The 27,854-nt window shown below is 43.9% G+C and overlaps 1 protein-coding gene across 1 annotated transcript; it reads left to right on the top strand.

Moving 5' to 3' along the window:
* Positions 1–616: 616 nt before the first annotated feature.
* LOC139645789 (formin-like) lies at positions 617–27,768 on the top strand. The gene is made up of 21 exons (XM_071521623.1): positions 617–1,745; positions 1,839–2,318; positions 6,143–6,331; positions 10,932–12,366; positions 12,415–12,730; positions 12,922–13,030; positions 14,262–14,323; positions 14,556–15,238; positions 16,818–16,959; positions 18,223–18,310; positions 19,748–19,809; positions 19,923–20,011; positions 20,232–20,361; positions 20,618–20,764; positions 20,985–21,044; positions 21,534–21,669; positions 24,191–24,283; positions 26,310–26,361; positions 26,450–26,599; positions 27,037–27,118; positions 27,411–27,768. The coding sequence occupies exons 1-21, from the start codon at positions 617–619 to the stop codon at positions 27,471–27,473; spliced, it is 5,697 nt and encodes a 1,898-aa protein (XP_071377724.1). The 3' UTR covers positions 27,474–27,768.
* The last annotated feature ends 86 nt before the right edge of the window (positions 27,769–27,854 follow it).

Raw genomic sequence — 27,854 nt, 5'->3', positions numbered from 1 at the left:
TGTGACAAATTTGCTAACAGTTGTGAATACTGGAAGTTTTGAAAAGTATTGAAAAGTAAAAGTATTACTTTAACAAACAATGGTGACTTTTTGATCCAGTGGTCAACTTTGTGGGAAGACAGGAAGGCTATAGATGGGAATATGAGCAATATAACAAAAACAGACTTGTAAACAGTAGTAATACAAGCTGGTCCATTCTTTGATCACTGAAGTTTGTGATCCTGGGTCAGGGGTGTTTAGAAAGTGTAAATTGATTAATCCATAAAATTACTTTGAAATTACGTAATTGATCTATATGGTAAAAAAGGCAAGGAATTCTTCTCACATGCATATTATCTCAATACAGATCTATGTACTGTATGTGGTGTGTGTGTGTGTGTGTGTGTGTGTGTGTGTTAGTGTGTTTGTTTTTGTGTGTCTGCAAGTAGATATGTACACATACATTTATTTTAATTTATAGTAGCATGAAATAAATGTAGTCTTTCTTTTATTTGTATCAGGATTCATGAAGCTGCTCACTGGTGATTCAGACTTTATTGGTCGTTAACACTCCAAAGAAGAAATCCAGCTGTTAGCCAACCATCATCTGCTTTGCCTACAGCAATAAACCAAAATCATGAAGGAGACTCACACTACCTTGCGTCTCTACGTCCCCATCAGAGAGAGGAGCTGTGTGAGTCCATCCCTCTCCCTCTGCAGGGGCCCGGCTGCCCCCTCGGAGGCCCCTCTCACTTACCAACCAGGACTAACCCCCAGCTGCGAGGAGGAGGGACCAGCTGAGACGGTGCAGGGGGGTCAAGCAGACAAATTTGGCCTTCAGGATTTTAAAGAAAACCTCGAGGCAGTGGACGACTCTTCTGAGCTCCACTGGCTGACAGAGCTGTTACCGTTGTGTTTAGACTGCCAGGCTTTCATGGGCATGGGCAACCACCAGGGCTCCAAGATTAAGCCGAACCTCCAGAGTTATCTGGGGAGCCAGGATATCTCGCCGAGGTCCCCCGCAGTCCAGATCCCCAGGAAGAGGAGGAGGAGAATGGAGGAGCTAGACTGCACCGGCACCCTTCAGCACACTCTCAAGCTGACACCCGGGAGTCCGCGAGCAGCGCCGAGGGGAAGGAGACTGAAGAAGCTTTGGATTATGAGCACTCCCACCTTTGGGGAGACCCAGGAGTGGGACGTAGTGGAACAGAGGCCGGCCATCTGCAATCCCACAGCCAGGAGAAAGAGAGCCATAGGGAAAGAGAGAGAGGAGAGAGGTACTTCAGTGTTGGAGGAGAGGGAGTGGAGTCCCCATGACCCAACACCAGCATGGGCAGTGAAGCTGCCAGGCCCCTCTTCTGCAGTTTCTCTTAGGTATTCTAGCCAGACATACCCTTTTTCCCCCGGAGACGTTCTATCTCTAAAAGAAGAACTCACTCTCATTGACTCCGACACAGACCTCTCAGAGTACGACAATGAGATGTACACTACATGCATCTCCCCCTCTAGCCTTCAGGGGACTAGTGAGACCCAAGACAGCACCAGGAATTCTCCAGAAGGGGGGATCGCCCAGGCCCTGAGCCCTACCAGGGCAGCCAGCCAAGTGGATGAGGAACAGAGGGCAGAGGGTGTGGAAAACAAGTCCTCCCAGCGGCGGTGTGAGGAGATGGGGAAGAGGGATGCAGCGTGTCGAGTCATGGGGAAGATCGAGGAGGTGGAGGGCATCATACGCCGGGTGAGTCTCACCAGCGCAGACTGGATCAGAGAGGACAGGGATGAGTTCCAGTTTACCTCAGATGGATGTGTGGGTGAGGGGGTCACAGCAGAGGCTCCACAGCAGCTCCAAGTCCTGCAACAGAGATGCCAGCCTGAACTCGGCACTCTTTCCCAGCTGCAGACCCGGGATGGGGGGTCCGACCAAGACAAGCCTCTCCCATTTGAGGAGCTTCGTGCCCTTGGTGAGGCTCTGAGCCAGAGTCTGCGTCAAGCCCTGAGGATGGAGGGCCTGGGGGATGCCAAAGACTGGAGGCCAGCGAAAGCAGAGAGTGAACCCTTCACAGACGCTAAGAAGACTTCTTGTGACTTAAGCATGGTGTGGAACTCCTCGGCATTGCCAGATCCTTACGACTTGACGGTGCCAAACTATTCTTCGTCACCGTCTCTTTCAACCGTTGCGGAAACCTCTTCTACGCCCTCGCCCTGTCTCTCTGCAATCCTGGATGTGTCTCCAAGAACATCTAGCAGCTTTGAGGGCAGGTCCCCCATCCTGTCCCCTCTGTCCTCCTCCTGTGTGTCCAGTCCTGGGCCCGGTCATCCCTCTTTGCCTCTGACCCTGACTGGTAAGCATGAAGCAGCCAACTCTGCGGGTCAGATAGAGTGGACGAGCTCAGTTTATTCCCTCGGGGGGCTGGAAGTGCCACCTCCGTCACGAGCGGAACAGAAATGGATCAGAGGAATACCAGAAAGAAAGTGGCTTGGTTAGATCTGAGGTTGAGTGAACAGAACCAGACTCAGATTCAGACACAGGCCTATAGATGCATCAGTGAGGGAGAAGCCAGTCTGGCCTCTGTGCTCTCTTCAGTTAAAAATACTAATAAATAAATAATATGCTACCACTACTAGATTCTAATACTGCTGCCAAGATTAAATAATGAAAACAAGAGAAAGCAGGCACCCTTTTAAATATGTTCCATGTTTAAAAGGGTGTGTGCGTCAGATAGACATGGACCTTATGTACAAACTTTGTGAAAAACATAACATTGGAATTTAGAGGTTGGTTAGTGGAGTGAAGAGAATAAGAAGAGCGGAGGGCTTTGATGGTGGTACATGCCGACTTCTGACTGTCAGGTTTGGACATTGATTACAGCGCTCTGATTTTAATTCTCTAGCCTAGCCTGGTGTTGTCTGGTCTCATCCTCTCCTCTTGTCTCCTCTGGGTCATTTGAGCATGCACACACACACACACACACACACACACTCACTCTCTCTCTCACCACAGCTGCTGAAGCAGACCTGAAGGATGTGTGGTAGTCTGTGAATAATGACCCCATGCTGGTTTGACATACCGCTACGTCTGTGCGTGTGTGTGTGTGTGTGTGTGTGTGCGTTTGCTCAGGCGTGAAGTACTAGGTGAGCACCTGATGTGGATACCCTGGTGGCAGGGTTTGGTTGGTGCGATGCTGGGGGGTGCACTGACCTGAGACGGCAAGAGCTCCCCTCTACAGAACAGGATTAGTGCGTGTGTGTGTGTGGAGGGGGTGGAGGGGGGGAATAGGGGAAGAAAAATTTGAACTGTGCAGGAGGGTAGCGTAATCTTGACTTAACCTCCATGAGTTAACTGCAGTTTTAAACTCTTATCCAAGGGGCTCGCCGGGCTATCTTTACCAACCACCAGTTCTGCTGGAATACATTCCAACAGAACAGTTTGATGTAAGACTTGTGATGAGAATTAATGGTGTTTGACAAATATTTTGGATCTCTTTGTCTATATCTTAATATAATAGAAGCACACAGCAGGATTTAGCACCATACTGGACGAATTGCTCTAGGAATGTCTAATAGAAAACAAGAAGTCAGCTGTGCGCTCTTGCATGATGTTGGTGCATCACACCATGTAAGTCCTTTTTTTATGGTTATGGTTTATTATGTCGTCACGGTGGTGTCTGTCTGCCTGCCTGTCAGTGTGTAGACACATTCTTGTGAACAAAATAACTTTCACCACAGGTTCCCCCTATAGAGTAGATGATCTGATTAGATTTTGGAGCACCTTGTTGCATACATTTGCATATTAATGAGGACAAAACTGAAACTACTTGACTGCTTAATGCTTTAAGATATAAAGTTCATATTAATACCACCCATGTGTTATGTGAAGACAAGTATGTTGACATAGAAATATTTTCTAATTAATGCATTGATTAGCTTACTTAATAACCTCATTAGCATAACTCTTAGTGTTTACTATATCATGGTGACATTAGGCAGCTCAAGTGCCTCTTGTTGATCATTTCCATGAGGTGGTATACTTATGAGTAAGTGTTAATATGGCTGAAAGGTGAGTGTTTTTCACATGGGACATTACACCTGTATCTGTTTTTAAAACTGATTCAAATTGTCTGCCATTCACTCAGTGCTGACAGACTGATTCCCTTCACAGCATTCACTTCCCATTACAACTTCTTTGTCCGTGTGTGCAGTCTAAGTGTTTGTACTCTCAGTGCTAGATCAGTTAGGTCGGAATAGAGTCTGACGGCCCTTCTTAGCCTTTCAGGAAATGAAAGCCCATCCAGGCAGGGCAGCAGGAACGCCTGGCTGTCCAAATAGGATTAATGCTCTGAGCCTCGCGAATGACAAGAAATCTGTGGAGGATGATGATTAGAATGAGAGAGAGGGAGAGAGAGAGAGTGAGAGAGAGAGAGAGAGAGAGACAGAGAGAGGGAGGGATGGAGAGCCTTCAATGAGGGCTTTGAGGACGATTCTCAAAATCCAATATTCTGTTTAATGTGGCTGAATTTAGGACAGATAACACATTTCCATAAGCTGGAACAATGTGATCTGTTTAATCTGGCTTTGAGTATGGTTATGTGTCCGCTGGAGGTTACACAACTGGCCTCTCTGTTGGCATCTGAAATGCCATGCTGCTTTAATTTGACGCATCTAACATAACTTACTCTCCATACCAAAGGTTAGAGAGGGGAGCTTGTGACAGAAAATCATCAGTTCAGTAGCTGGGAAAAACAGGATGGAAGAAGTGAAGATGACACACTCTCCTCCCCCTCCAGGTTTAGCTGAATTTGAGGACATCTAGTATTTGGTGGATGCATTTACCCACAGTGCCTTACAGAACCATGGGTGCATACATTTTTAGCATGGGTGCCCTCAGTGGGAACAGCGTTAGTGCCATGTTCAACTTGGACCATGACTAAGGAATTCCCCAGTTGCTCCAGTAGAGGTGCTTACAGCAGGCAGTGGTTATACTGGGCAGCTCAGAGGAATCCCAATTCAATCAGACTATTGACTTTGTTAAAACATACAGTAATATACTGTGTGATAATTGTAGTGATAAATGGAAACGCTACTTCAGACTCTCTCTCGCCTTACAGCTGCACTGTGTGCTCTTGACAGTTGTTCAATTAGCACAGTTGGCCAGGGATCATCAGCTGTCAACCTCCTAACGCCAGCTATCCATCTAAGAGCACCTGCCCCCGCTGCATCCTCATCGTCATCCAACCACCTGGCACACTGCCCCCCCCCCCCCCCCCCCCCCCCCCCCCTCACCCCCTCACCCCCACTACACCACTTCCTCAGCCTCCATAACTATGACATTCACTACTAACCAATCATCAAAAAGGCAACTTATAATAAACCTTGGTGCAATGTCTGTAAAAAGCAAAATCTGCACACTGAAAGCTGCTCCCAAGGTGTATGCATGCATTAACATCTAGAGAGGTGACGTTCAAAATCACCTGCCTACTGTAAGTGTTAATATATTTATACACCTTTGGAGCAGCTTTCAGGGTATCATGCTTTGTATTCTGCCTGGCACCTGTACAAGATTTGGATATGTGTGTTTTTACTCCAAAGTTACGTAGTTTAAAAGGAGTCAAATCACAATATTGCAGGAGCAAAAGCTGTATTGCATTCTGGTGCATTTCCTTAATCGTCCTAATATTCTTATACACTTATATAACATATTTTGTCTTGTTTTTGAAATGCAGAAGTGGAACATTATATTCTAGGCTGAAGTTCCTCCTTTTATCCTCATGGTGACACTAAAGCTTAATTTAACACAGAGGATTTACCACAGGGCTAGAAAATCAGTTGGTCTTTTAAAAGCTCTCTGCATTTGGTTTATTTGGCATTCAGGTGGTTTATGTGTCAGGCATTTACAAGAGGAATGGAGGTCATCTCAAACAAAATCTACTACAAGGCGGAAATGGACCAGTACATTACTGCTTCTTATTTCTAACTAAATTACCTCAAACATGCAAAGATGAGGGCTATGAGCATTTATAGAACAGCTTTCAGGGTATAGAGATTTTTGTATTGCCATATATTGAATTTTTATACATTGTCCCATCCCTAGTATTTAGCATATTATACACCTAGCCTGCTGATCCACCAAGATGCCACAATGATAGTGATTCTGCTTGTTCTTCTCCAGACGAGGCTCTCCAGAGACAGGAGGAGATCTGGCAGCGGGAGGTGGAGGAGTCTCTCCTCTTCTGCACGGCCCTGTCCCACCCCTCCAGACCGAGACACGTCGACTTCCTGCGCATCACGGCGCCCGAAGATGACATCATCGCCGACACGCCCACGCCCCTCTCCCCAGAGCCTCGGGTGAGAAGCACGGGTGGCTTGACGCGAAGGAGAGCCTCGCACGATTTTGGGTTGTCTAGACCAGAAGGTTTTCAACCATGTGCCCATCGTGACCCAAGAGTCTGCAGGTTTTTATTCCAGCCAATCACAGCAGGTGATTTCACTGATTAACACACCTTCAACCAGAGAGGAGGAACTGATCAGTGAACTCACCTGGTGTAGTGTTTGGTTGGAATGAAAACCTGCAGACTATTAACTCTTGGTTTATAAAGTATATAAAAAGTGTAATTTCCCTTTACTTGTAACTTTTCCTCAACCACACTGACATAAACATTCTATGGTTGAGGTTATGGAAAAGTGGGGAGAGGGATGGGGTGTGGGGGGTTTGAGCACTCTTACCTTTGTATTGCACCTCTGTAGTTTTCACATCATTCAGACACACTTTGGTTCTGGGGAGGAGAGTGTTACAGGTCCCAAGGGGCTGGGATCCCATCAACAGATAATAAGGGAAAATGAAGACAGGACAGTTTAGCTGTTGTTCCTCAGTACTGCTCGTCAACTCTTTTATTTAAATAACAAATTATTTTAAATCTAAATCTATTGGGTTACCATAGCTTTACTTAAACTTTAAATATAGCTACTGAATACATTACAGTCAGCATTACTGTTACACATAATGCTAAACTCATATCTGCCTAGTTACAGAATATCTTCATGGATAAATCAATAAATTGACTTAAGGTACTGAAGAATACACCACTTCTTCCTTTTAGTTTTCTGTGAACCATAAGGTTTGGCAAAAGCTAATGATTAGCATACTAGCTAACCAACATACACCAAGGAGGTTCTGACGTACACATGTCAGCTAGCTAACGTATAACAGGTTAGCATACAAACTTTTATACATTCATGTTTCACCGCATACATTTAACTGTATAGTATTGGTTAACCAAAAGCTATTAGTTTATAAAATACATTCACAGGACCAAGTTTGAGTCATAAAACACAGAGAAATTAACTAAAGGTGTGGGCCGCCATCTTGTCATAACTTCCACTTATGACGATGCCCTATCCTCCATTCACTTACACTTAACTAGCATAGTGAAAAGTCTGGTTCATGAGTTTATGATGATTGATACGTTAGCTTCACTATTTTGAAGAGTGGTTTTATACTGACCCGTTTCTAACAGGGAAAACAGGGGAAATGAAGGCAGGAGGAGAGTTTAATTACTGACTGTCCCTCAGTACTGCTCGTCAACTCTGAGAGTCGACGGCAGCGCCCTTTAAAGCCTATATAAGGCTACAGCTCCTCCCTGTGGTGTGAACTGGAATTGCACAAGTTTCAAAGTATTGGCAAAGAAATATAAACTATTTCAACAGATAAAAACGAAATGAATGCATGCCATAAAAATGAGACCATACATTTAGTGAGTGTCAGAGGAAGTCGAATATAGCCCTCATCTCAATAACGCTGTGTCATCATGACATTGACCTAGTTTTGTTTCTGCACTACAATGGAGTGAGGTGTCTTGGCACTGTCACAACATAGTAGCCCTTTAGGTCCAGGTTCATTAAATGACCTCATGTACTGGTACTGTGTGACGCACTGTGGCTGAAAGAATGCTGTTTTCCCAATGGTTACACAAGGGAACGGATTTAATGCAACTGTGTAGGTGCATTGTATGAGCAATGGTATCGGCATTAGCAGGTAGTGGTAGTTTACTGGGTTTAAAATCTCTCTCTTTCTCTCTCTCTCTCACTCTCTCTCTCTCTCCCTCCCTCCCTATGCATGTGTGTATGCACCTACAAAGTAGATTTACATTTAGTGCCAGCTGTCGGCCTGCTGTCTGCTGATCGGCGTCTGGCTCCTTTAAGCTGATTGACAGGCTGATTTCTTGTCATGCATCACACTTGTCACACCGGTCACACCAAACTCACTCTTTCCCTCATAACATCCACTGCTGAAGTAACCCATTTTATGAGCATTAGCATATTGCATGAGCAATATGTAGGCAGGTATTATGATAAAAACGTGTAATTTGGCTAGTAAATATAGGATAGGTTTGGGATTGGGCTTGATCAAGATTGGTAGTTTAAATAGGAATAAAACGTGATATTCATAGGACAACCTAAACAGTATTTGTGAACATGAATAACTGCCAAACCAAAAAGTCTAGACTATAATCTATCCTGTCATTGGATATACAGCCTGAAGATACTCAGAGAAGCTGAGACTGATTTTGTGTAACCATCCAAGCTTTAAATTACGGACAATCAGTTCCAAACCAGACAATCTACCCCCAATCACCAGAGATTATTTCCATCTTTTCTAATTCATTTACTATGGAGCTGTGCATCACTTTGTCATCGCAGCCGGTGGGGCAGGACAAACCCTTCCCATGTCTGGCTCAGGAGACAGCATTGAATGTTCACTAATGTGGAACAAATTTTTACAAGAGGCAGAGGAAGAATATGTAAAACCTGTAATTAGGGGGCTTGAGGACTGTCACTGCTAATTCAATTTTAATAATTTGTTGCATTTATGACAAAGTTTGAGTCATGATCTGGACGAGCGATTCACACACTATCCAAGTCTCCAACATATAATTATAGATTCCTCATCCACGTCCTCCCACTGAACCCCTTAGCTGCTTTAAGAGAGTTTAAACCCCCATCATTTATGAAGTATGACTTCCACTAGGTTTGTATGGACTGTGAAGCAGAATACTAGAGTTAGCTGCAATTTGTACATATTGGATGATTTATAATTTCTTATCCGCTTTACATTAGAGTCATACTTTGATATAAATCACATAAGAAATTAGGTTGGCACTATTTACTACAGCAGCTAAAGAGAACATTGAATGCAATAACATGATTGTGTTATGGTGTAGTGATCTATGCATTCTGCACACGCTGTAATTCCACTGCCTAATGCTGGATTCAGGCCAGTGTGTTTGTTCAGGGTCTAATTAGTGTTGTGTGCACTCAGATGCTAATGCTATTTCATAGGATTATCTAGATTCATTACTGTTACATAAACGCAGCTTGCATAAAGGCTGCAGTGCCCCCCCCCCCCCCCCCCGGGAATGCAAAAACACTTTATTAGTATTACTAAGATTAGGTGTTAAGGCCACCACAGGGTAAAACAATGTCTCAAACACATAGAGTACATACATTAAGCCTCAGACCAAGTTATATAATGCTATCGCTTGATCCTTCACTTACCTGCAGGCTGAATGAAGCTGTTGTGAAGTAATATCTGAACATAAAAGCAAACAAGGGTGGAACCTGAGAACAGCCAGGGGAACTATTTAAGAAGTTAATTTTAGAGTATGACGATGTATTTGTGTGCTATCTTGATTTTTTTGTTGTCTTATCTTAATGTTTTTATAAACTCCTTTTTAATCTCACCTTTATATATTTTATTATATTGCAGTATTATTTTGTTTCACTCTATGTTTTATCATTTTTAGATATGCAAATAATAAGAACTCTAAACACGCATGATAGCCCACAAACTTGAAACGGTCACAAATCCAATTGTCTATATGCTGACAATCAAGAAAGTGAAAAAGTCTTCACTATCAACTGATATGTTAGATGTGATTTGAGCAGATTAGCAGTGGGGTGTAGTAGGTGGGGTTAGACTCACTAAGAAGCACAGATTAGCCTGGTGTTGCTCAGAACCTGCAAGGGAGTGGAGAGACTTCCCAGTAACTATAGATTCACAAGCCAAATGTTTAGCAAGCGGCCTCTTGCACTCCTATTTACACTCCTCTTGCTCTGGGTGTGGTGTCCTGCCATGTGTTCTGGGTGGCTTCCTATGCAGCACAGCACACGGATCTGTCTGGGTGTTGCCTGAAACCGTAGCAACTACTGTGGCGATGAACAAGCCTTAGGGAGGAAAGTTTAAGTTGAAGACGCAAAGGCTGAAGACGCCATCTGCTTTCAATTACACTGTCACAACCTGTAGGATGACATCCAAGATGCTGCTGAAAGCTGCTGGTAAACCGCTACAGCAGGTACAGAGGAACCAGAGGGACTAGGAGGCTGAAAATAGGAAACAAAAGATGGGACTTGAATCTGGCAGCGAGTGCAAGGTTGAGCTCAGGCTCTGAGTCACTCCGGCAAGCAGGGCCATGGATCTGGGCTTGGAAACCCTTACTTTTCCATTACTCTTTGGATTTCGCTGCTGTCATTGGCTACCCTGCGTGACTAACAGCTGCTTCCATTTTTAGGTTTGGGAGGCTAGCTCTCTGGTAAGACATGAAGGAACTGTTGTTACAGTTAAAGGATAAAGCCATTCTTTTCAACAAACTGGAGCGAAAGCAGGTTGGATTTTCAGAGGTGATGATATGACTTTCTAAGAGACTGTACTGAATACCATATTTCTTGGCTATAGTAGTTTCTTCGGATGCAGAATTTGCATGATTGTGGAATCGGTTAGACAAATGTTTTTGGGATAAGGACTGCATGCCATACAGATGTCTTATTACCAAAGAGACCATATTTATTAAGACTGCATTTTTCTTGTGTAAGATGATATGAAGTTGCATTAAAACGGCAAGTCATGGATATGAGCAGAGTTAATGGTAACCACAGTGCTGAGGTTGTGGGAAAAGCTTTCCCAGAACATCCTACTAACTCCATCCTGGACAAGTTCACCACCATCTTCACCCACAGATCTGACTCCCAGCAGCTGGGACAGCAGGCTGCCATCCTGAAGTTCTACAGGTCTCTCTCAGAGGAAGAGAATGGGGACATAATGCAGGGAGACACTGAGTTCAATGGCAATCTAAAGAACAACAGGGATTCGAGTTTTGGAGATGTTCTCAAGCATAACAGAGATTCCTCATCTCAACTCATATTGCCTGTTGAAAGAGAGGAGATGACCTATAACTCAGTGGGGGATGGTAGTGTGAATGGAAACAAGGTTCAGGCACCTATGAGGGAAACAGGGAACCCATCAGAGGAGAGCATTGAAGAAAGACATAACATAAACACTGAGAGTGGCTCCTCAGAGGAATTCAATATGGGCAAACAGACCATAGACACAAACCAGCACAACCAGAGAAAATCCCCAGACATCCTTAATCAAAGTGGGTGCACAGTCGAACGCAATGACAAAATAGACAATTACAACAAAGCCACACGTGAGGGTTGCCACAAAGCAGAGGACTCAATGGAAGAATGTGTCTTGAATGAATCCATGCAACCAAAAAGTCAACACATTTCAACTGACTGCGCAAATATCGATTGTGATTGCGTTCTGCCAGTCAGTGTCAAGCAGGATGAGGCTAAGGAACCCAACCAGGAAGTGACAAAACCAGACAAAAACATTGAAAGCATGGACTACCACAATGAGGACATGCTCAGTAATAACAGTGGAGAAGACCATTTCATCACTTCTTCTGTCACACCATCGGCTATGTCTACTGAGGATGTGGATTCTGACTCTGAGATCTTCTCTGCAGTGAAAACCGGGGAATCTGCAACCAGATCTTCCAACACCAGACATGTAGTGATAACTCTGACTAGGACAGAACCTGCTGTTGAAGAACAGGTTAAATCAGCAACTCCAAATTGGGAGCATGCTAAGGAGCAAACCGGTGGGCCTTCGCACTTTACACAGGAGGATGAAGAGGAGGCAAAAGGTGTAGAGGAGGACAATGAAGACGAGAAAAAAAGAGACTCCACCACCGAGCTTCACGATCGTCCCAGCCCACAGGACGATTCACCACACCCAGCCAGTGACCCTCCGCCTGGATCCGCCACGACCAGGACCACCTTCTCCCCAGGTTCCCCTACAGACAAGTCCATCCAGCTCCCTGCCCTCTTCAGCGGCCTGAGGGTCCTGAGGAAAGGGGTGGCGGGGCCTGAGCACGACACCGTGGCCCAGATCAAACCTCCATCCCAGGGAGCGAGGAGGGCGATCTTACCCGAGCTCGAGAAGGAGCAGGGGGACTCCAAGGCTCAGGGAAGCTTCCTGGACCAAATCTCCCAGTTCCTAAACCGGGACAAGAAAGGAGACGAGACAGAGGAGAACAAAGTCGAAGAGAGGACAGAGTCCGCTGATGAGTCGGAGGGAGAGAGCAAGGAGGCTGAGGGAGAGAGGGATGAGATGAGAGAGAGGAGTGAGAACGAAGAGTGTCAAGAGATAGAGAGGGAAGAAGTGAACCATGAAACAGAGGAGCCAGCAGACGCTTCAGAGTGGTCAGAGCCTATGAAACCTCCTGTTTCTAGCGCAGAGGCAGCCTTCGATGCCTTCAAGGCCTTCTTCACCCCCAAGCCTTTAAAGAAGGACCTAACAGACAAAGTGGACCTGGAGGCCGTGAGGAAGAAGATTAGAAGCGATAAAGATGTGCTGAGAGCCCTCTTTGAGAGAACGTCCAATAAGACGCCAGAGAAGAAAACCCTCTCTGATGGCAAAGTATGCATTGTGTTATGAACATGGAATATTAATTAAGGGATTCCACAGGCTTTAGTTCTTTCTGTGGACGCTTCTGGAAAAATACCTTTATACCTGAGACATGATTTGAATGCTCTTGTGTCTGTAAAGATCTAAAAGGTCTACGTACAGTTGATTTAGTCATAACTCTGTTTTAATCTCTTTCCCCCTAGTCAGAGGCATCCACCCCAGGTGAGGGAGAGGAACGAACTCCTGGCCGTCTACAAGCCGTCTGGCCGCCACTCAAGGAGGAAAAAGTTGGACTTAAGTACACAGAAGCAGGTATTGACAAAGTTATACAAAGAAATATTACATTACCAAAACATTATGTCCACTGAAATATTGGAACAAGAGGAAATAAAAGAAAACTCACGCAGCCATATCATTATGACTAACACTATGAGCCAAATATTTGTGACAAATGTTTGTTTGAGACAGAGCAGTACAGAGGGTGGCAGTGTTTGCTCTGTGGTATCATGTGATGGATGTACAGTAGAGTGTAATACTGATAAGGCAAACACACCTCCACCCTGTGTGTGTCCACAGCGAAGGAAACTATCCAGTGTATTTCTCCATTACCTATGTGAAGGCATTCAGATTGCAGACTGGGGTCACATAAGACATTTACTGCTGTGCCTTTGAGCAACAGTCAGTGCTTCTAGCTTAGGTGCAGAAGTAAGTTGCCAATCACTAACAGGCCAACAAATTGACTTTCAGATACTTTCCTGTCATTGTTGTAGGGTAAAAAAAACACTATTTGACTTGGGGCAAATGTGCAATGTAGCCTACACTACACTGCAATTAGGCTATTTTAAAAGCATGGAAGTCATAAATATCAACTTCTCAAAGAATTTTCAAGGAGGAGTGATCAAAATTTTTATCTCTTCTACCTTACTTGAAATAAACCTACTTCTGTTCATCAGTTGGATTACCAAGGGTTGTTTGGGCAGGGATACAAATGTGTGCCCCATGTGTACACACCTACTTTCCAGCCTGCTCTGCTGACAATACATACACCTGCCAACTGCCCAAAATGATAGGCTTAATCATCCATTAACGGCTTAGTGTTTGCTTAAAGCGAGTTTGACCAAGATGCAAGCTACAGCCAGTATCCTGTGTGCCAAGGTCTGTTGAGCAGATCTTTTAATTACTTTTGAGGATCTACTGCCATCTTGTGGTAAAGTTATGCATTGTTTTAGACCAGAATAACCCAGTCAGTGTGTCTTCAACAACTATGGCCTCAAGCACCTCCCAGCCCCCTGCAGTGAATAAACCCAGATTTATGTTGTTATGTAAAATTAGCCAAAGTTCCCAAGTGCCTCCTGGTTGTTGTAATTTGCTCGGCTGCGGCTTGTACCCAGCCACTTCACCATTGTACCCATCACTGTAAAGAAAGCCCTCTCGGCCACCACTGCTGTAATAACGAACATCTGTTGTGGTACCCAAAAGCACATGGGCCTATTGTACAGCTCTCTCTCATCATTTCTCTCTCTTCTGCTCTATTTCCTCTCAGAGCACCAGGCTGCCCTTCTGCAGCTGAAGAGAGAATGCAAGGAAGAACTGGAGAACTTACAGGTCTGTGTAAAGCATGAAGTATAAAGTATGAAGCGTGGTGTATAGCCATGGTATAGTGTGAGGTGGTGCAAACTTTACATACTAAAGAAAGAAGTGCTTTTCAAAAATGCACAAAAGTCATTAGATCTTGATGCATCAGAGGTCAAACCTTATGCAATACTGATAGTAAATGCCTGCTGCCTTGGCCTATATTCGCCTCCATGGATGTCAAGTCTAACCAGCATTATTTCAGGAGGACTACACCCAGCAGCTGTCCAGGCTGAGGGTGGAAAACGAGGACAATGTCAGCCACCTGGAGTACACCTTGGCCCAGCTACAGGCCGAGCTCTCCCTGGCTGGCACCCGGCGGCGCGCGGACCTCCGAGACGTCGCCGTGTCCACGGGAGACGACCTTTTACACAAGTCCTTCCGCACCGTCTGCATCCAGACCGACCGGGAGACCTTCATCAAGGAGGATGAGGAGTCGGCGGGGAGAGCCTGCGTAAGCCCTCAGCAGCAGAAGGTGGCTCCTAAGAAGCTGGACCTGGCCTCCATCAGCCTCAGCCTGGCCGGACAGAGGGAGGACGCATCTCTCTCCTCCTCATCATCTGTCCCGCCGCCCCATCCGCCTCCTCCTGGAGCACCGCCGCCTCTGTCAGAACCACCACCAGCCCCTTTCCAGACTCTGCTGCCCCCTCCTCCACCGCCACCTCCGCCATGTTTCTCATCAGCCCCAAACCAGATGCAGACATCAGATGGCCCTCCACCACCGCCGCCCCCTCCACCCCCTCCGCCGATGCCAGGCTTGGCTCCCCCACCACCTCCTCCTCTACTGGGGGGTTTTGTGGTGGATAAACCTCCCAGGAAACCGTCTGTGGAGCCTTCCTGCCCCATGAAGCCCCTCTACTGGACCAGAATCCAGATCCAGGAAAATAAGTAGGTTCACCGCCGAGGACTGAGGCCTTTCCTTCTTTATGGGGGTTCAGTTTAAAGAGTTTAAGGCGTTGATTTACCTGACAACATGTGTGTAATCCTTCACCTACTATCACTAAACTTAAAAATCACTGTGAGATACAAGTATACCTAAGACATTCCTAAACAAAATCAAAGATTGCTGCCGCACATTTTGATGCCATCTGATTCGAAGTAGAATTATCGAAATAAATAGAGTATATTCACGTAAAAGCCTTATTACCATTGACTGAATTGGATGGTGTAGTCAAAGTTTACCCACCTCCAACTCAGCAGTTTCATGCTCAATTTTTGCAGTGGTACAACTTCAACGTAGTTTCTTCTTCTCTTTTATATGAGTGTAATTGCAGTAGATCCATGGGCTCAGCACCATCACTTACTAGACATTACTGGTTTAGACTAGAAGCCAAGATGGCAGTCATCAGTCTCCCATCATCGGGATCACTTTAATTGTCAAGTACAATCAATGAGCAAGAATTTGTCTTGGTGACAACGATGCGGAGACGGATCGACAACTGCAATTATTCCACTCTACATACTGACATACATGCAAGGACATCAGTCAAGACAGAAACCAAGACTAGGCTCAGTTGAAGAGGAGACAGTGATTTGTGTGGTGTTGTGATTGCAGGTTTCCTTGGCTGTCCAGTCTGAAAGCTGATACTTTGTGAAAGGCCTCCTTATCCCTCAGAACCCACACTCAGACATCCACTTTAGTTAGGTTTTTGCAGCCAAGCGTGCACTTATGTTAACCACAGTCTCCAACAGTTTGTGTGTGGCTCTCTCCGGTCCAAACATCATCTGAAAAAAATGTTTCTAATCTTGTGATTTTTGGACAGGGAGAAAAATGTTATTTGGCAGAGTTTGAAGCAGTATTCTAGCCGGCATTCTCAGATATTTAAAAAAAAAAAAAAGGGCCCACACACGTCACTGAGCAGTTCCCACAGCAGTCTCAGCAGAAAGTCAAAACTGCTTTTGAGGCGAAAAAAGACAAGGCAAAAGCAATTGACTCCAATACAATGGTTGTTAACTTTGACAGTCAAACACAGCCTTGCATTAGGCTTTCATATATCCAACAGCACCCGTCTAAGGGTGGGACAACATTACAGGTTATACATTTACTGATGACAGCAACAGCATGAACTTAACATGTGTTTAGGATCCATACTAGCTGATATTTTGTGGTTTTCAATATTGCTAAATTTGTTCATTTTCATGCCAAAAAATGACAAGTATTCAGTGATTCCTCCACAGTTTCAGAATATATTTGGATTGAAGCTGCCGATAGATGATATTTTGTGTCAATATTCAATATCTTTAAGTTTGACCATTTTCATGCCCAAGAAAAAGCCTCTGAAACAGCATTTAATCCATCATGGGATGCTAAAACGCTCCATTGAATCCAATCAAAAAGTCAAATCTCAAAATGACAGAATTAGCTCAGGTTAAGGGTTTCTCATAGACAACCATTGTATTGATCAATCATACAATAAATATACAGAATAAATCATACAATTAAAACTTGTCTCTCTGTCTTCCTCAGTAACAACACACTATGGAACTCTTTAGAGGAACCAAATATAATCAACACCACTGAGTTCGAGGACCTCTTCGCCAAGACCACCACACAGACCAAGAGGAAACCGCTGTCAGAGGCCTATGAGAAGAAAGCCAAAGCCAGGAAGGTAATACGGAACATTAACTATAACATCAGACACTAGGGATGAGGCAATATGCTTACCTCACGATAAATATGTGATATGGGGTTCACGGTTCAATACCACCACGATACGATGTAATAAATAAAAGTTAAACGACAACAAAGTGTCTGTGCAAAATTCTGTTTATGTCTGAGCCACAAATCTTTCTAGCAATGGCATTGGCTTGCTAGAACGTAAACAACAATTTAAAAATTGTCATTACAAAGTGTAAATAATATAATTTGGAGGATGGATGGAGAGCTTGTGAAATTGTGAAAGTCAAGCCGTCTAGTTTGTGATTACTACAGCAGAATAAAATGTTGCGATTCATTTTTCTGCCCCATGATACGCATTGTCACATTTTTGTATCGCAATATATTGAATTTTGATATTTTCATCTCTATCAGAAACAAATCAGCTTTTGGGAATTTTTCCTGTAGCTGATTCCTAGACAATACTGTAGGTAGCAGTAACACAGTAGAGGGCAGTAAGATTGCAATGTGTCCCTTGTTCACTAGAGGGGGTTGATGCCATTGAGTTTACAAGGCAACAAGGCAGTAGAAAAAATGCACTTGTAGTGTCAAGAGAAGAAAGTATATAAATCCAGGTCCAGGCACTATTCTGAGATCAATATAAAATACCTTTATTTATATATACAGTACCTTTACACCCTGAGGGAGGGTGAAACACAGGTGATGCTGCCTCCAAATAAAGACATTTTATATTGAATTCACAGCTGCCTGGATCTGGATTTCTATACTTTCTTGACACTATAAGTATATTTTTCTCCACTGTTTTGTTTTCTATTCAGTTCTTTCTATTCATTTCCTCCCACCTCATGAAGTTGGCTTGAAATCCTGATGTGCTCCAGTTGCATTTTTTTGTGACTTTATTTGTGTTTGCTGCATTTGCATGTAGTAGAGACATAATTCCACCATACTATATGATCTGAAAGAAACCCATCTTTTTACTTGGTCAAAAAAGTGATGTCAAACGTGAGTAGTAGGACTTGTTTTCCCAGTAACCTGATTTCCCATTAAGATACATTAAGCCTTCTGGCCTGACAGCTGTTTACAAATGCACATGGTGCTAATGCATTAAGGTACAGTGTTTGTCTCTTAACCATAGCCTCTCTACTAATGACCCTCACTAATGCTCAGCAATTTTCAGGTAGTCATGGTAACTGTGTGTGTGTGTGTGTGTGTGTGTCTGTGTGTGTGTGTGTGTGTGTGTGTGTGTGTGTGTCAGCTCATTAAGCTGCTGGATGGTAAGCGCTCCCAGGCTGTGGGCATCCTCATATCAAGCCTCCACCTGGAGATGAAAGACATACAGCAAGGTTAGTTATATAGATATATTTATATATGTATCTATATATAATGCTGGATTTACGCTTTTCAGATATATAATGCTGGATTTAAGCTTTTCAGAACAGTTTTCTTTATTTCTTTCAAAATAAAGGTCTTTTGTAGTTTATTGTTTAGGAACACTTTACACATGTAAGCAAACCTCCTCCAGGCTCAGGATATATAAAACTCATATTTCAAATCAGTAGGCTATGTAAACAAAGCCAGTGTCGGGGTAATCATGTTTCACCAGGGAGCAGCATGCTTCTATTACAGTTAGGGCCTTCAATAGCTGCAGCTGCAGAGCCATTTTGTTGTTGAATCCACCCTGACTCACACCTTTATTGATTTAACTAGGGTACATTTGATTCTTCAGTAATACCCTGCAACACAGTCAAAGTTACATTCACATCTGGGAGCTGCCTGGTCACATCTTCTAATGTTGACCAAACCTAATGGAGCAGTTGGCAGTTCCTTACTTAGAAGCATATGATATTAGGGTTTGACCAATATGGGTTTTTGAAAGCTGATACCGATATATTTGGATTGAAGCTGCCAATAGATTACATTTTGTGCCGATATCCCATTTTCTTGCTCAGGAAAATTCTAAAATATTAGTATTAGTATTAGTATTAGTAAGTATTCATTGTTTCCACCAGAATTGTATTCTTGCCTGGGTGGAAAAGCCTCTGAAGCATTCAGACCATCATGAGATACTATCCGATTTAAAAGGCCAGCGTTTGGCCCAAACAAACTACATTTCCCCAGTTTGAACTATCGGCCTTCCAGTCATAACATTCAGGTGACCGCAGCTCCCTGAACATCAATCTTGTTTAATATTACTCTTGCATCACCCTAAACCTTACCTCCTAACCCCGCATTGCACTTATGACTAACCTTGGATATGAGCTGTTGGTGAATTTAAAGCAGGACTAAAGGCTAAAAGCACGCCACAATGTCAGCAAGAGAGCTACAGAGAGGCAATCTGCATTGCTAATTCTCAGCTCCGGTCTGTGTAGCAAACAGCAGGCTGTGTTTCCCAGTCAGAGGAATGTGTTGGCTGTCTGTGTTCATGTCAGCTGGCCATGCGGGCCCTCTGGGACTCTTCAGTTCCCAGTTTAGCCTCTTCACTTTTCCTTCGATGTTCCTTCCAATAAATCAAATCCAGGATCATCACAGACCCATGAAAGGACTCTTGTCCCTGTTAGCGAGGTTTCAGCGATTCGCGTTGAATGTGACTCTTGGTGGCTTCACTTCTGTTTGTTTGTTCGTTTCCAAGAGTACAATCTGACTTGATCCTCAACCTGAGTGTAGTAATGCATGAGATGTGTTCCTAAATTTTCCCAGAGATCACCTGTCAATCAAACAGGTTATATCGGCTGTTAATACTTGAAGGCCTAATGTGTGCTTTGTTACTATCCTACCTCTAGCTGTGCTGACAGTGGACAACTCTTTGGTGGACCTGGAGACCATTGAAGCTCTATACGAAAACGTACGCGCCACAGCACACTTTTGCTATCTATTCGCATGGGGCTCAATGCATTTACAGCTGTAGAACTATGAACCGCCCTCGCTTATCGATATTTCTAACTGCCTGTGTCTCAGAGAGCTCAGCCGGAGGAGCTGGAGAGGATCAAAAGACACTATGAGACATCAGAGGAAGACCAAGTCAAACTGCTGGACAAACCCGAACAGTCAGTATCCACCTCCTAACAGAAATATTTAGACGAGCGGGACACTATTTCATCGTGTGTATGTCTGTGTGTGTTTGTGAAAATATTAGGATTACCAGCTGTGTTTACAGATTTAAACCTTGAGACAACTGAGACATGGACTGTGCAAAAAGAGATCAGTATTTGGCAGGTGACCTTAATGTGTTTCTGTACATTCACTGCGTATGTGGTTGCGCTCCAGGTTCCTGTATGAGCTGTCTCAGATCCCGGACTTTGCAGGCAGATCTCACTGCATCATCTTCCGGGCAGCATTCGTCGACGGCACCGCCTCCATCCGGCGCAAGCTCGACATAGTCTCCTCCGTCTGTCAGGTAAGCCAAAGTTCCTGACAGCAATAGCATAGGGTGTTAATGCTCCATGCAAAGTGGTGCTGTTCCCTGATGCTGGAATCATACAGCAGGAAAGGCTTCAGATGTCCATTCTGTATAGCAACAACAAGGATATTGCTGCACACGTCCCTTCCTCTCATACTATACGTTCTTTAAAATTGACAAGCAGCAAACACCTCGTCATGTCTGTACTTAGCCTTGTACCCCCGGTTGACCCTGAATGTGTTCCTGTATTGAGGCTCTGCTGGAGCAGGCCAGTGTGAGGGAGGTGATGGGACTGGTGCTGGCCCTGGGGAACCACATGAACGGAGGCAGCAGGATCAGGGGCCAGGCCGACGGCTTTGGCCTGGAGATCCTCCCGAAACTCAAGGATGTCAAGAGCAGGGTAAGGCCACGGTAACTACAGGGGTACTGTGGTAGACAGGCCGCTTTCCCTGCATCAATCATGCATTAGTACAGGCATCGGTCTCAATGTGCAGTGTTTTAGACATGTCCAGTAACTGTGTGTTCTTTGCCTTGGTAAAGTCTATAGACAATGGTGAGTTTTTTTTGACTGTTTGTTTTTACTGATGCTGTTTTGATATGTCCCCTCCATTTCTCCTCAGGACAATCGCATCAGCCTGGTGGACTATGTGGTGTCTTACTACTTGCGCAATGTGGATGAGGTAATGTTATATATATAAACATCTTGAGTTAGTTTGCTTTACTGTACATGAATTTGATGTTTTTACACTGTTTGCCTCTAGAATCCTTTATTTTGAAGGAGTGTATTACCAAAACTGGACATGAAAAAGCTCCCACTGATCAGTGGTGATTAGTTTAGGAAGTTTATACTGTAGAGAACTGAGAACTGAAGTGTGTTCATTTTCACATTTTTATGCTCACGATTTTAAAAGATTTGCTTTAGATTATGTCAAAGATGAAATGAAGCCCCTGCTCTGAACATTTGCCCTTTAGCAGCAGCATTCCCACTCAGAGGAGGCTGATAAATGATCTAAAGCAGCATTTCTTAAGCGATTGATTGTCACCCAAAGTCGGTAACAAGCCTATTTCTGTTGGTCCTCCACATCCTGGCGTGCTTCCCAGGGTCCCCACTTTCCCCTGCTAGATTAATTTAAAGAATTCCTGGTTAAATGGCATTTTGTTGTCTTTTAATTGGATTCCACCAGAACGCTGGCACAGACAAGAGTATGTTCCCACTACCTGAACCTCAAGACGTCTTCCTGGCCGCGCAGGTCAAGTTCGACGACCTCAACCGAGACCTGAGACAGCTTGGACGAGATCTGACGGGTATGACTCACACGCTTACAGCTCCAACTAATCCCAGCCATGTATCTTCTCTGAGGACTTGAAAATCCACTCTAGACTAATGAATACCAATACCCCCTCCGGTTCAGTATTAGTTGGTTACACACATTCCCCCCCCTAAAACACACTATCCACTTTGAACAGACAAGACCGCGTGCTTTAGCATCCATGTGACTGGGTGACCGGAATAGGCTCGCCTTGTGGTCATTTTGTTGTGTGTTTTTGTTTGAAAACCCCAGCCAGCCCGTGTAACTCTATCGCTGTGATTTCTGCGCGTCGCTCTCCAGAGTTCCCACAGACCCAAACCTCGGCCCAGTCTGGCATCGTTTTTCCTCAGCCCCCCGCTCACCACCCTGGTTTCCCATCCCCTGGCCCCAGCCATTGAGTAACTGTTTATACTTAGGGCTAAAGGCCTGCTTCTTTGACCAAAAAACCCGAGTCGGCTAAAGCCCAGAACAAAAGATTTCCTCCTCCTTATCCTCCGCGCTTGTTCTCCTCTCTCTCCCTAAGTGTGCCCATATGACGCCACTCCGCATGCCAGCCAGTGTAACCCGACATCGGTCACGTTGGGGACAATGCGTGTGGCTTGCTTTCTCCTTCCACTTGTGTATGTGTTTAAATGTCCGTGTGCGCATTGTACGCATGTTCCTGTGTGTTTTCACAAACCGTTTCATTGCATGTGTGTGTGTGTAGAGACTAGTAGGAGTCTCTCTGCTGATACTGGCCTGGCGCCTTTCAGATCCAGCGTCTAATCCTGCCCATCAGATCTCCCATCGGTGGGCCTTTGTGGCCCTGTCGCCGGCGCAGAGAGACCGTAACGTCCCTCTTATGTAATCTCCAGACCGCCAGTATCTCTGTTTGGGCCCCTCTGCAAAGATGCACGGATGCTTATAACCTGCTCGCCGCTATCACCCGGGGCTCCAGTGTGGCCCTCAGATGTGCGCCGCAGATTGCTTTCTTTACCTCTCAACGCGGCTTTTGTCTTATCGGTCTGCCCAAACCGCCGTGCGATCTGGGATGGCCCGTCGCTGGTTTGCTTTTGTTCTGCCTGTTTGAACTGCCCTCATGACTGGTTTGAAGCTTTTGGTTTTGGCCGCTGTTCACTCTCCCTGTCTGTAGTTTATTGCTGCATTGGGGTTTGGGGGAGGGATTGATCCAGGTTGACTCTTTTGAGGAATTGAGGGAAAAGACATCCAAGGCACTCCGGAATAGGTTAAAAAGGCCTTATTCTACTTAGCTATTCAATATGAAAAGTTTAAAAACTGTTCCCGATGAAGAGGGAAGACTCTTGGCCTTATTCCTAGTATCATTTCCAGTAGTTTCCAAACGAGTGTTAATTTAATTTCTACAATGACATATGGACTAATTATGCCACAATTAGCCTCTGCCAATTTTCCAGTAGTGGTTGTGTTTCTACTGTTTCCATGTGAAATATGGGTTGCCAAGTTGTAACCCTAACCCTAAAAGAACTTCCACTGGCTTTAATATAGGCTCTGCTTGATGCATCAAATCCATATTTACTAGATGCCAGTGAGGAAATCTCATTGTGGCAGTGCTGTGATGGCGCTGATAGGTCAAATGGAAGTGGGAGATTTATGAAGTGACCAATCCAAGAAGATTCCTATCAAAACCCCCTGCTATTAGCGAGTATTCACACTCTCCGTTCAAACTCTCCAAATGACTGTGTAGTAGATACAGCAGAATTTCAGCCTCAGTCGACCCTGTTTATTTGAGAGTCTGTGACCCTCTTCAGTCTGAAGTAAGCAAACTCTCGCCGGGCCCAAACGGCAGACAAAAGGCCCCGAGATACCCGCCTCCAGAGTTTACACAAATCCCCGAAGGGAAAACAGTATTCTTTTGTAATCTTATCTGGGAGATGTCGATCGAGCGTAGGGGCGGGGGCCGCGGGGGCTCGGCTCCCTCCGCAGCCGCTATTATGACTGGCCCAGGAGACTGGCTCCTGTGATCCACTGATTGGACGGAGGGACCAAATAGAGCGACGCAGAGCCACAGACAGGGAGAGGAAGGGAGAGAGAGAGAGAGAGAGAGAGAGAGAACAGAGTCTGCAGTCGCCATCTCTAGGTGAATCTAAATAAGTGATATCTAAAGGGGAAACCATGATAACCTCCTACTTTGGCACAGGTGGAACTAGTCCATCCCAACACTCTCTCTTCTTTGGGTGTGCTGCCTTCTCTCTCTCTCTCTCTCTCCCTCTCTCACTCTCTCTCTCATTACTCTCTTATTACTTAGAATATTTCACTGTCAGTGTGAAATGTATTAACCACTGAACAGGTTGTATGTTCTCCACTGTCCACAATATTTTTTTTTCAATTCACCTTCCAAACTGAACATCCCTCGGAGCAATATTTGGTATTGTTTTGTAATGTGTTTTTACATGACTTCTCTTTTTCTTCTGAAGCAACACTTTATCTTTTCGTGTCCAACACAGTATAAGAAGATTCCGTCTAATTTTCCAAATCTGTGTGTTGTTTCTGTTTCCCAGTGTGTGAGAAAGGCGTACGGAGGGTTTGCTCCGACTCTCCAGAGGAACACCTCCAGCCTTTTAAGGACAAGATGGAGGCTTTCATCCTCAGTGGTGAGTAGTCACAGTCATACATTGTACAGTGACAAACACATTAAATCCACACTCTTAAAAAGGATGTGTCACTTTCAGCATATCTGAGTGCCAAATTTGGGAGAGCACAAATTTGTATTACTTTTCAACATAGAATGTGTTAATAACGACACATGTTAACACAACATATGCTGTTAATGACGCGTATTTGTTGAAAAGTAAAATAAGTGTATGCGCTCCCAAACTAGACACACAGATATGTTGCGGTTCGGGGTGACTACAGCTTTCTGCAAGTTCAATTTAAAACTTTTGAACTCCTTTTTAATGCCAATTTAAATCAAATTTAAGACCAATTTCACATCAAAAATATGCCTGAAGGACAAAAAAACAGCAGCGGTATCAGAATTTACTTCTGTACAACCAGGCAGATTTCTCTCTAGAAACGTAATGCATCAAGAAAAAGTAAAAAAAATGGCAACATTTAACCATATTGGTTCCATATATTCAGATATTTCAATTGAAAGCATTTTAAGTCAAGTCAGGTCAGTTTTATTTGTATAGCACATTATAAGCTCAATGTGCTTCACATTAAAAGACAAAAATAGTGACAATAAACAGATAAGGAAATATAATACACATATATAAAATACTCCACATAAATAAAATACCCTTTCAGCCACACATACGATGCACACACATACATTTTAAGGCTTTTTAAGGATGTGCTGACACCCTGTTATTGATTTATGCTTATAAATGTAATTTTTCAATCCTGCAAATCCTTCATACAAACTCTGATGCAATACACCCCTCTTCCTCTATATGCAGCATTACCCTCATTGTTTGTGTGTTAAGGTCTAAACTGAGTTGCAGCACAGTGCCACTATGCAACTATGTGCTCACTAGCATCCAGTGAGCATGAGCATGTAATGCGGTCAGCCCATTCCCCTTCCCCTCCCTCTCTCCACACACACTCCCTCCAAATGATCCCATTGTCTCTAGCGCTCAGATAAAGGCCGGCTACATCCTGGTCCTGTGGTGAATATCTGTATCCCTGTTCCTTTTGGGTGGAGTGACTGCGATATATCTGTGTGTGTGAGGGAGATAGCTGGGGGATGGGATGGGTTCAGACACTCAGATAGGGATCAGACAGATAGATTGGCAATGACTGAGACAGACAGACAGACAGGCACTGAGACTCTGTGCGCCTTCTCAGAGACTCTCCTCTGCATGGCAAAACATCATCATCATCCAAGTCCATTTTGTATTCAGTGTTAAAGCTGCACCAGGCAAAATTCTTATGTAAAATACACCTGTATTATCAGCCTCAATCAGAAAGTGGGGCTGCAACAGAGAAAAGTGTCACATCCCCTCTAATTGAGCTGCCATACTATTTGCCCAAATTAATTTCTCAGAACTCCACAGAAAGCAACGAATCAAAATTTAAGAGCAAAATCCAAACTCCAGAGAAAGCTGGACTCACCGACATTAGATCTTTTGCCTCTCTTGTCCCTTTGGTTTCCTTTTGGTATAAACAATCACAGACACAGTTTCTGAAGACAAGTGTCATAATCATGATAAGGCAAATCACCCCATTGGTTTCAAGAGAACATGACCGATTCCAGAAAATGGAAAGTTGCACTGGAATCAAGTAAAATTATATTTTTTCACTTAAAAAATCTGATTTTAAGATGGAATACTCCTGAGATGAACTGATTTGTTAAGACAGACATTTTAGCTGGGACTGAAATAGAATCCCACCACATTACAGACGGGTATAGAGACAGGTAGTAGTGTGCCTCTTATTTTTGTGATAATGGCAATGTGAAAGTGGCAGCAAGAATGGCCCCATTGTTGAATAACCGAGTGTGTAATTGCTGTTTTTGAAGAGGCCAAATGGTCGTCTGGCTCCTTCTGACAGGGGCATCATCATACAGGAGCTTCTTAGTGTGTTCCTATGAGTATTTATATCAACAGACTGTCCATAGGAAAAAGGGGATTATGAATATTTAAAAAAAAAACATCGCTTTGTCTGTTTTCTTCGCAGCACGGAAAGAACACGCCGAAACTTCATACCAGCTGATGACCGTACAAAAAAGGTTGGAGAATATAACCGTGCCTGTCCTTAATAAAATCCTATCTCCATCCTGGTATCTAGGGTTTTTCATTCCTCTGTTCTCTGGTCAGTTTCCAGGAGCTGGTGCTGTACTTTGGTCTGAGGCCCAAGTCAGGGGAGAAGGAGGTGGCCACGGCTCACTTCTTCATGCTCTGGTTTGAGTTCTGCGCCGACTTCAAGAGCAGGTGGAAGAGGGAGAACAAGACCATCTCTAAAGAGAGGTATCTGACAGCTGTGTGTGTGTGTATGTGTGTGTGTGTTTGTGTGTGTCTAGAACCACCGCTGTCCGTGAACCATAGTTTATTACAGAAATGAGCTGAATTCATTTTCAATTCAGTCAATTCAGGATGTGGGTTTTCCTCAAAATTCCGATATTTTGGGCATATCAAAATTAAAATTAATGAATAAATGAAATCACTGAATCAACACTGTCAATTCTATTTCCATTTTGATTTCAAACTTTCGGTCACAAAATCACAGCTTACCTGCACATGGAGGAATCATCTGGCTGATGCACTGATTAAAATTCTAAAGGGGTTTATATTAGAAACAAGTGTCAAATGCTGAAGTTTGAACATACAAACCAAGTGAGCCTTATCTTGACTTTACTACCTGTACTCTTCAACTATCTTTATCTTTTTTTACTGTTTCTTTGTAGATTGAAAGAGGCCCAGCTGTCAGTGAAAAGGATCACAGGAGAGAAGAAGGTGGAGACCAGAAAGATCAACCCTAACAGCCTGGTAAGACATTCAATACATCAGTTAATTGAAATTTGACTCGGTGTACATCAGGTAAAAAACACAAAACACCAGACAATTGCCATATAATACCATGGACACCCACTAGTAATAGAGTGTCTAAAACGAAAAAAAAACAAATGTACAGTATTTCCTAATAGAGTTCTGCAGCATACATACAAAATCCTATTCTATTCATTAACTGTATTAGTAGAGAACTTCTTTTAACTGTGATACATAAGGAAAGTGCTATAGAAATAAAGTGTATTATGTTATTTTACTTGACCCCCAACAGAAAGAGAGGCTGCGGCAGAAAGAGGCCAACATGTCTGCCACGTCAGAGACTCAGGAGGTGTGAAAAACACAAGAAGAAGAAGTGAAGTGATAGAAGAGGTTTTTGTTTTTCGTCTCTGACTCTAATTTTTACGCCAACCTGTCCCTGCTGGACTCAACATGGACCTTCTTCTGTTTGACCGCAGCATTTTGAATAGAAGACTATATTCTTCATCTGACAATTACCTTGAATTCTCAGTGGAGGAATCTCCTACATTGGCTGACTATGCTTTATTATTACAATAATGTATTTTGATCTGAAAGATTCAAAGACTATTTTGTATATATTTCAGTGATAACTTTAGCTGCACATAGATTCTTGCACTTTAATTATTTTTTTTTACTTCATCCTGAAATGTTTAGTCTTCTCTTCTCTTAGAATATGTTTCCACACAAATTACATCAC

Source organism: Centroberyx affinis, unplaced genomic scaffold (assembly GCF_046629955.1).
Source record: "Centroberyx affinis isolate AG114_WGS23_722 - 3 ecotype Tasmania unplaced genomic scaffold, CSIRO-AGI_Caff_v1 ptg000903l_1, whole genome shotgun sequence".
Taxonomy (NCBI): Eukaryota; Metazoa; Chordata; class Actinopteri; order Beryciformes; family Berycidae; genus Centroberyx; species Centroberyx affinis.
The sequence above is the reverse complement of the archived record's forward strand: the minus strand, read 5'-3'. Positions and strand labels throughout refer to the sequence as shown.

What these genes read in the sequence shown, in the direction of transcription:
- LOC139645789 (XM_071521623.1), top strand. Translation starts at nt 617, where the DNA reads ATGAAGGAGACTCACACTACCTTGCGTCTCTACGTCCCCATCAGAGAG. An exon ending in AAGAACTGGAGAACTTACAG is followed by an intron (nt 14,324 to 14,555) that starts GTCTGTGTAAAG and finishes GCATTATTTCAG; the next exon opens with GAGGACTACACCCAGCAGCT. An exon ending in CTGATGACCGTACAAAAAAG is followed by an intron (nt 26,362 to 26,449) that starts GTTGGAGAATAT and finishes TTCTCTGGTCAG; the next exon opens with TTTCCAGGAGCTGGTGCTGT.